Here is a 10,350-nt window from a genome sequence, read left to right as displayed (position 1 = left end):
TAGTGGTTAAAGCGCTCGCTCGTCACGCCGAAGACCCGAGTTCGATTCCCCACATGGGCACGTGTGAGGCCCATTCCTGGTGTCCTCCGCCGTGATATTGCTGGAATATTGCTAAACGCGGCGTAAAACCAAACTCACTCACTCAGTTTACTTAGGCAAGGTATGAGATGTTAGCAAACGTATGATGACGTAGCTAATCATAAATGTAGAGAGTTGTACGTTTTCCAAAATGATCATGATAACGTACATTTTGCAATTAACATACACACAAGGGTCAATATACAGAAAACTGACGCTAACGAATAGCAATATTTTAATACCCATATGGTCAATGTCCCCATGCAAACGTATTAAAGATGTTGCTGCCACATCCCACGTGTCTCGGTATCAAGGACATCACCCCACGACCTGTGGTTTGGGAAGGTCTTTACAGGCAGTCGGTTGTGGCCCGGTGTACGTCTTACAGAGAAAACCCATCAGCTCTTTGTAGGCGCTGTTTTGTATGCTTGTAGTGTGTTGGCCGTTCACGACAATCCAGGGGACATAGTGGACTTTAGCAGCTTCCGTTTCCAGCGCCATCTCGTGCATCAGATTCCCGCCATCTTTGTTCTTCATACAAGTCAGTACGTCGTCCTCGGACACATTGTTTGCAGCCGCACACTGAAACGAAGACGAGGTTCTGTATTGCTGGACTGTGTCTTATTTATTTATTTATTTATTTTATAACGCAGTCACTGAACAAGGAGGTCCCAAACGCTTACGAACAGCATGCTCCATCTACGAGCAGCCTTCATTGCTACTTTCTCTGAGTTACTTGCATGCGCATGTACGGCGATACAACAACGAGTGAGTCAAATGCATAGTCATTGGCCCGTGAACGATAACCCCTTGCGCACATAACAATACAGAAAATACGCTATTTTGTCAATTCAATGCATGTAAGACGTGGGTAATAAATAAAATACCACACTCGGTCTCATTACCTACGAATTATACGAAACTCGTGACCTTCCTATGGTTTCTGACCTCGCGCACGCTCGGTCAGATACCATAGGAAGGACGCTCGTTTCGCATAATTCGTATGTAATGAGACTTCGTGTAGTATTCTCTATGAGAGACGTCATAATAACCCACTACGATATCCCAACGTCACGTACGGTCCATTAGAATGTTTACAAGGGTGATCTGAACATGATCCAAATGATAAGGACGGGGTGGTACCTTGTGTAGGGCGGACAACTCTTGACCATGAGTCGTGCTGAGCTCCATGCAGTTGATGAAGGGCATGTAGTCTTCGGCTTGATATGAAGTGTAGTTCAGGGCACATGCCTGAAGAGAAAATATAAAATGACAATTTCTTTCACAGAAATCAATACATTCTTTTCATAACCAGGTGCAGTATACATGCCTGGATATATGAAGTATAGTTAAGGGCACATGCCGGAAGAGAAACTATGAAAGAACCAGATTATCATGGAAATCACTACATTAATGGCATAATGAGGTGCAGTGAGATCTCCTATTCAGGTTCAATAACACATGCTACTGTAATCGAAGTAAGGAGTTGTATTGTTGAACATGTTTTATAACTGTAATAAAGGCACTCTCCAACTCACGGCGATCAGGTTACCAAGACACTCCACGGGGCCGTGCTGACAGGCAAACTCCCAGCTGCCGTTCTGCTGCCGTTCCTGAAATAGTTTAATATGTACAACAGCAGATACATTTCTTCTGTTTGTGTGTCAGTCATTCAGATTTATTTACTTATTCACGTATGTTATGGTGACATATACCTACCCTGGCACTGACAACACCAGACAGAATATACCTACCCTGGCATTACCGTAGGACACTGTTGTGACATTGACAACACCAGACCGGATATACCTACCCTGGCATTACCGTAGGGCACTGTTGTGACATTGAGAACACAAGACAGAATATACCTACCCTGGCAATACCGTAGGGCACTATAGTGACATTGAGAACACAAGACAGAATATACCTACCCTGGCAATACCGTAGGGCACTATAGTGACATTGAGAACACAAGACAGAATATACCTACCCTGGCATTACCGTAGGGCACTATAGTGACATTGAGAACACAAGACAGAATATACCTACCCTGGCAATACCGTAGGGCACTATTGTGACATTCAGAACACAACACAGAATATACCTACCCTGGCATTACCGTAGGGCACTATAGTGACATTGAGAACACAAGACAGAATATACCTACCCTGGCATTACCGTAGGGCACTATTGTGACATTCAGAACACAAGACAGAATATACCTACCCTGGCATTACCGTAGGGCACTATAGTGACATTGAGAACACAAGACAGAATATACCTACCCTGGCAATACCGTAGGGCACTATTGTGACATTCAGAACACAAGACAGAATATACCTACCCTGGCATTACCGTAGGGCACTATTGTGAGATTGAGAACACTCGAAGGAAGTGCGGTAAAGGCAGGGTAGAGCTGGGTGGTAATGAACTTGCGACAGTAGGGGCACATGGACTCATAATACAGAACAAGGTCAACCGGTTCTGCAGAGGTAGTGTCTTCAACACAATCCTGAAACAGAACGTTTAGAGGGTACAAACTAAAATAAAACACTAAACAAACGTTCCTGTAGAAAACTGAAATACCTCCTACATAGAATCACGCTCATACATAGACGCTTAAGTTGTAATTTTGTGTTTTTAAGAAAAACTGATACTTCTCTGGTCTAAACGTATTCTTCTCAGGTTGATAATAGGAGTTCGATTTTATCGATCGATTTCGATCTGTAACAAAACACATGACATTACCATAATAATTCAATTAATTGCTGGTGATCTTTTGCGAGAATGTTTTTTGAACATTTAATACCGCTGATGTGTGCGTACAGTGCATTCAATTGCGCCATAATGGGGACATGTGTTACTTAAGGTCTGCCACTGATTTAAACTGACGCGATGACTATCTTTAATTGGAGCTTAAGATACCAAGTTTTCATTGTAATGGTACCATACTATGGGTATCTTTAAACGGGTCTTGTCTTGGTGGTATGTGTTACTCGTTGTGTAACAATGATCCAAATGTAATACGTTGTACCTGTTGACATTCGGTGTGGGGTGGGTGTGTGTTGGGAGGGGCGGTGCAGTGGTGTGCTCTACTTTTAGACCTAGGCTATATTTAGACACAGTTCTGGAATGTACTACAACCCTGTACATGCCTGTCCCGTGATGCAGAGAACATTTAGAAAGATCTGCTAGCGTTTTCTTAGCTATATTAGGACAAACTCCTGCCTCTCATCTCACATAACCTCTCAAGTTACCAGATGACCAGCACTGGTGTGGACATCAGCCTTACCCTTGATACTCAGCCTGTTTAGAAAACATTACCAGTGCTGCAGTGAGCTCGGGGTGAATATTATCATCTATGTCTTTATTGCTATAATCACAGCTTTTGTATAACACGGCCTTTGAATTTGTACTGCCACTCTACTTTGTATTGCCACTGTCATATTGTATTGCCGCTGTAATATTGTATTGCCACTGTAATATTGTATTGCCGCTGTAATATTGTATTGCGACTATAATATTGTATTGCCACTGTAATATTGTATTGCCACTGTAATATTGTATTGCCGCTGTAAATTGTATTGCCATTGTAATATTGTATTGCCGCTTTAATACTGTATTGCCGCTGTAATATTGTATTGCCACTGTAATATTGTATTGCGACTATAATATTGTATTGCCGCTGTAAATTGTATTGCCATTGTAATATTGTATTGCCGCTTTAATACTGTATTGCCGCTGTAATATTGTATTGCCGCTGTAATATTGTATTGCCGCTGTAATATTGTATTGCCGCTGTAATATTGTATTGCCACTGCAATATTGTATTGCCGCTGTAATATTGTATTGCCGCTTTAATACTGTATTACCACTCTAATATTGTATTGCGACTATAATATTGTATTGCCACTGTAATATTGTATTGCCACTATAATATTGTATTGCCGCTGTAAATTGTATTGCCACTGTAATATTGTATTGCCGCTTTAATACTGTATTGCCACTGTAAAATTGTATTGCCGCTTTAATACTGTATTGCCCTGTAATATTGTATTGCTGCTGTATTGTACTGCCGCTTTAATATTGTATTGCCATAATATTGTATTGCCGCCCGCTTTAATATGTATTGCCGCTATTGTATTGCCACTGTAATATTGTATTGCCACTATAATATTGCCACTGTAATATTGTATTGCCACTGTAATATTGTATTGCCGCTGTAAATTGTATTGCCACTGTAATATTGTATTGCCGCTTTAATATTGTATTGCCACTAATACTGTATTGCCGCTTTAATACTGTATTGCCCCTGTAATATTGCCCGCTTTAATATTGTATTGCTGCAATATTGTATTGCCGCTGTACTATTGTATTGCCGCTTTAATACTGTATTGCCGCTGTAATATTGTATTGCCACTATAATATTGTATTGCCACTGTAATATTGTATTGCCACTATAATATTGTATTGCCGCTGTAAATTGTATTGCCATTGTAATATTGTATTGCCGCTTTAATACTGTATTGCCGCTGTAATATTGTATTGCCGCTGTAATATTGTATTGCCACTGCAATATTGTATTGCCGCTGTAATATTGTATTGCCGCTTTAATACTGTATTACCACTCTAATATTGTATTGCGACTATAATATTGTATTGCCACTGTAATATTGTATTGCCACTATAATATTGTATTGCCGCTGTAAATTGTATTGCCACTGTAATATTGTATTGCCGCTTTAATACTGTATTGCCACTGTAAAATTGTATTGCCGCTTTAATACTGTATTGCCCCTGTAATATTGTATTGCTGCTGTAATATTGTACTGCCGCTTTAATATTGTATTGCCACTGCAATATTGTATTGCCGCTGTACTATTGTATTGCCGCTTTAATACTGTATTGCCGCTGTAATATTGTATTGCCGCTGTAATATTGTATTGCCACTATAATATTGTATTGCCACTGTAATATTGTATTGCCACTAATATTGTATTGCCGCTGTAAATTGTATTGCCATTGTAATATTGTATTGCCGCTTTAATACTGTATTGCCGCTGTAATATTGTATTGCCGCTGTAATATTGTATTGCCGCTGTAATATTGTATTGCCACTGCAATATTGTATTGCCGCTGTAATATTGTATTGCCGCTTTAATACTGTATTACCACTCTAATATTGTATTGCGACTAATTTGTATTGCCGCTGTAATATTGTATTGCCACTATATATTGTATTGCCACTATTTGTATTGCCACTGTAATATTGTATTGCCGCTGTAAATGCCCATTGTAATATTGTATTGCCGCTGTAATATGTATTGCCGCTGTAATATTGTATTGCCGCTGTAATATTGTATTGCCGCTGTAATATTGTATTGCCGCTGTAATATTGTATTGCCGCTGTAATATTGTATTGCCGCTGTAATATTGTATTGCCGCTGTAATATTGTATTGCCGCTGTAATATTGTATTGCCACTGCAATATTGTATTGCCGCTGTAATATTGTATTGCCGCTTTAATACTGTATTACCACTCTAATATTGTATTGCCGCTGTAATATTGTATTGCCACTGTAATATTGTGATTTGTATGAATTTGTAAACTTCAGTTGTTGAACATATCACAATGCTTTGCTGTTTGTTGGTTTCATACGAAGTTCTTTTATCGACCGATTTCCCGATTAACATTTAATTTGAACTTTCAACGCAGCAAATTCATGATGGTTCAAACTTTCTATTCACTGTTGTAAATGAAGTGTTAAAATGTCTCACTCACCAAACATGGGGCAGCAGCAGCGAGTCCGACGATACAAACCAATAACGCTACAATACCTCGACACCCCATCATGAACAGCACTGACACACTGAGACAGATATAAAACATTGCAGGTGAACTGTTCAACGATGCATCTGGCTGTTCCCATGGCTATCTTAGGTCGTCGCAAATTAACTATTTCAGTTTACCTAGAAACGTTATGAGAAATGAGATGTTTGCAAACGCGTGATGACCTAGTAAATCATAGCTGTACAGAGAGTGTACGTTCGCCAAAATGATCCTGATAATGTACACTGTACATTTAACATATATATTTTGTATTTAGCATACATATTCTGCATTTAACATACACATTTTGCATTTAACATACACATTTTGCGCTTAACATACATATTCTGCATTTAACACACAAATACACATTTTGTATTTAACATACATATTCTGCATTTAACATACACATTTTGCATTTAACACACACATTCTGCATTTAACATACACATTTTGCATTTAATACACATATTCTGCATTTAACATACACATTTTGCATTTAACATACATATTCTGCATTTAACATACACATTTTGCATTTAACATACATAATTTGCATTTAACATACACATTTTGCATTTCACATACACATTTTGCATTTAACATACATATTCTGCATTTAACATACACATTTTGCATTTAACATACATATTTTGCATTTAACATACATATTCTGCATTTAACAAACATATTTTGCATTTAACATACATATTTTGCATTTAACATACATATTCTGCATTTAACAGACACATTTTGCATTTAACATACATATTTTGCATTTAACACATTACTTAAAATGTTAAAGTTAACTATCTTCTCGGACAATCTTGGCAGTCGTATTAACTTTGATTATAATATACTACTCACAAGCAGGAACTCCCAGTAAGCCCCAGAGAGATTTGAAAGAAGAATCGTATGTTTTGAACGATATTTTTAGTAGTATATATGGAAACCTAAGGAATGAAGATTGTTATGACATTGCGAATGTAGTATTTGCTGCTCATGAACCTAATACTAGCTAAAAGAGATGGCCAAATGGTTAGAAGGGTTGGCTAAGGGATACATTGACTTAACACCAGAAAATATTATGTTTGGTTTTAAGGGGAGAAATAATAATCCACTTAATGCCATTTGTCTCATGGTGAAACAAAATAATTACAATATGAGCAGAAAAGGGAGAAAACCTAATTTTAAAAGCATTCAAAAAGAAATATTAAGTTACTATCAAGCATGCACATTTATCACCTTTACAAACAACAATCAGTCCCAATTTTGTACATTTTGGTCCTCTTTCCGCAGGCTATTTAGACTTGTAGTTCAATATTTAATTGTAAACTTTAAAGAGTACACTTTAATGTAAAAATGATTTATGCCTTTCAGGTGATTAGAAATAGTCAAACATGCAGTAGACGTTTTCATGCACTGTACTATGTATACTTATGTACATGTAAACATCTGTTGAGAAACAATGGGTAATGTTAAACGACTTATATACTTGCATGTTACCAGATGCAGTCAAACATACACAAGTTGTAATGTATATACAACACGAAACAACACTATGTATAACAGAGGCCTACCTGTGTATTATGTAGTTATGCCTACTTATCTATATGTAATATCTGCAAAGAAAGAATGGTCGATGTAACATGTACTGGGACATAAAAATGTTAAAACTAAAAAACCAAAAAACAACTAATACTAGCTCGTTTATCACGCAATTCTTGGTGGCTTTACAAGATAAGACTGTTCTACGATAGGAGCTGCTGTTGGTGAGGCGATCAAACCAGCCATCACACATGAGAAAGCTATTGTGCAGAAGAACCAGAAGGACAAAGTTAGAACAACACTCCGGGGGTAACAATATCCGAAAGACGGGTATACCTAAGAAGCAGGGAGAAAATACAAACCAACTTATTCTTGACGTGGCAAATGCAAAATGAATATACATTACATCCTCTGACATTGCTAACAGCCATAGAATCCCTCGCTTCCCCGCTAAACCTCGGGTTCAAGCAAAACATAATATTGTACGTTAATTATGGTAACACCACCAAACAAAACCTGATTACAAACAGGAGGAAAGACCAGAGGGTGTGGTCAGGCAGTAAGATTTTCATCAAAAGAGATCTAATAATGAAGAGGGTAGCACGAGCACGTCAGGAGAGGGATCTATAAAAATAGACACACTCATAATAGTCTGCTATACACATTCCTAATAGTATGCTAGACACACTCTTAATAGTCTGCTATACACACTCATAATAGTCTGCTATACACACTCCTAATAGTCTGCTATACACATTCCTAATAGTCTGCTAGACACACTCTTAATAGTCTGCTATACACACTCATAATAGTCTGCTATACACATTCCGAATAGTCTGCTATACACATTCCTAAAAGTCTGCTATACACACTCATTTTAGTCTGCTAGACACACTCATAATAGTCTGCTGTACACATTCCTAATAGTCTGCTATACACACGCATAATACTAGTAGGTTTCTAGACACACTCATAATAGTCTGCTATACACACTCCTAATAGTCTGCTATACACACTCATAATACTAGTAGTTTTCTATACACACTCCTAATAGTCTGCTATACACACTCATAATAGTCTGCTATACACATTCCTAATAGTCTGCTATAAACACTCAAAGTAGTCTTCTATACACATTCCTAATAGTCTGCTATAAACACTCAAAATAGTCTGCTATACACACTCGTAATAGTCTGCTATACACACTCTGCTACAATTATACATAGTCTACTACAATTACATTAACCAACCCCAATGTGGTGCGTTTCTTCGTGAATATGAGTTCATAAACAACAAGAAATCTATTGTGTGGCAATCCATCGTTTCAAGACATTCAACTGATGGCTTGATATAACCATATTATATACTCTTCACTGACTGACTGACTGAGTTTGGTTTTACGCCGCTTTTAGCAATATTCCAGCAATATCACGGCGGGGGACACCAGAAATGGGCTTAACACATTGTGTCCATGTGGGGAATCGAACCCGGGCCTTCGGCGTGACGAGCCAACGCTTTACCCACTAGGCTACCCCACCGCCCTATATACTCTTCAAAAACGTAGGCAACAGAGATGGACAACAGAGATGGACCTCATCCATAGAAGTACGCCATCTCTATGGCATCGAGCCTTTTGTGTCTAAATCAAATTATCTAGAAACAACGATAGAGAAGAGGTTCTTTTAACCAGTCTTCGTCTTTGGGACAGATCTTAATATTATTAAGAAAGATATTTCCGCAAATTGCACAGTGTGCAATCAAGTAGATAATGTGGCTCATTATTTACTGCATTGCCAAAAATGTGTAAATCAACGTAAGGCGATGGTGGAATCTCTTCCAGCTCTCAATATTGACATCTCATTGACTGGACTATTGTGCTCAAAGTATATCGTTCGCCGTGAAGTTCAGAATGTCAGTCTTGATAATACTAAGGCGTGTGGCAGCTTTACTACTATATAAAAGTTTAGAAACTTAGCAAACCTTTATGATGGGCAAGGTGTAAATGGGCCGAGTTGCCCGAACACCTACTGAACTTTTAATTATCAGTCAATCAATTTGTACACGCCTATACTTCCTATCCAAATTGAAAGTTCAGGTTCCCCTATTTTTAAGAGTATATATCGTGAGTATTACTGTGCTTGCATGAGTACAGTCTTGTGATAAACTCAGTGTTCCTATTAACACCTCTGAAATCTAGGTGAGGTGTGGTGAAATTGGGTTTTACGTCGTGCTTGAGAATATTTCGCTCATATGACGACGTTGAAATCTAGGTGTATGCAAATGAATCTTAAAGTGATCTATCAGTAATCCTTGACGTGCAAGTGTGACTATTCCATAGGCGCCCGACTCTGATATATTTATAAGTATGACCTACATGTATATATATATATATAGGTCATACTTATAAATAAATCAGAGTCGGGCGCCTATGGACTATTCGTATCAAAACAATTATTCATCAGGCTATTTCACAGACTATTCTAATGATGCACATCGTCTGCTCTGAATATTCAAACTATGCACGTGACACCTGAAATAACCATTGAAACACTTATCAATAAAAGTACATACCTTCAATTTCCAACCAACGGCATTATCCCTGTACACCAGGTATCCCCATGGAGTGTCAGCCGAACTAGCGCATAATGCCACACGACCCGCACGGGCTTTTCATTCAGAACATGCTTACAGAACTGTTTACAACATACAACGTGAATACTGAAAGTTCTCATCTTACTGTATCTACTTTACTAACGTATCCTAGACACACTGTCACAACATTATTTACATGGTTATTGGTTTTTTTAGATTCGGTTTATTTTGTATTTATTTATATTTAATTTCTTATATAATTGCGGGCGGTGGGGTAACCTAGTGGTTAGTTCGCTCGTCAC

The 10,350-nt window shown here is 38.1% G+C and overlaps 1 protein-coding gene across 3 annotated transcripts; it reads right to left on the bottom strand.

Moving 5' to 3' along the window:
• Positions 1-296: 296 nt before the first annotated feature.
• LOC124258799 (gamma-interferon-inducible lysosomal thiol reductase-like) lies at positions 297-10,138 on the bottom strand. Of its 3 annotated transcripts, XM_046692886.1 has the most exons (7): positions 10,028-10,116; positions 7,489-7,530; positions 5,861-5,948; positions 2,423-2,590; positions 1,617-1,691; positions 1,222-1,329; positions 297-660 (listed from the first exon to the last, which is right to left on the bottom strand). In XM_046692886.1, the coding sequence occupies exons 3-7, from the start codon at positions 5,930-5,932 to the stop codon at positions 397-399; spliced, it is 687 nt and encodes a 228-aa protein (XP_046548842.1). In that variant the 5' UTR covers positions 5,933-5,948; positions 7,489-7,530; positions 10,028-10,116; the 3' UTR covers positions 297-396. The 3 variants fall into 3 exon arrangements, with proteins under 3 accessions (XP_046548842.1, XP_046548844.1, XP_046548843.1); XM_046692888.1 differs by lacking the exon at positions 5,861-5,948 and having other exon boundaries at positions 10,028-10,113; XM_046692887.1 differs by lacking the exons at positions 5,861-5,948; positions 7,489-7,530 and having other exon boundaries at positions 10,028-10,138.
• Positions 10,139-10,350: the final 212 nt, after the last annotated feature.

This window comes from Haliotis rubra, unplaced genomic scaffold (genome assembly GCF_003918875.1).
Source record: "Haliotis rubra isolate DU_JTF1 unplaced genomic scaffold, ASM391887v1 Scf70, whole genome shotgun sequence".
In the NCBI taxonomy this organism is placed as follows: domain Eukaryota; kingdom Metazoa; phylum Mollusca; class Gastropoda; order Lepetellida; family Haliotidae; genus Haliotis; species Haliotis rubra.
Note: the sequence above shows the minus strand (reverse complement) of the source record. Positions and strands in the feature narration are given on the sequence as shown.

Excerpts from the sequence above, each read along its gene's own strand:
- LOC124258799 (XM_046692886.1), bottom strand. The coding sequence starts at position 5,932 with ATGATGGGGTGTCGAGGTATTGTAGCGTTATTGGTTTGTATCGTCGGA. Across the intron at positions 2,591-5,860 it reads CTGCTGCTGCCCCATGTTTG|GATTGTGTTGAAGACACTAC; the intron begins GTGAGTGAGACA and ends GTTCTGTTTCAG. Across the intron at positions 1,692-2,422 it reads TGCCCTACGGTAATGCCAGG|GAACGGCAGCAGAACGGCAG; the intron begins GTAGGTATATTC and ends AAACTATTTCAG.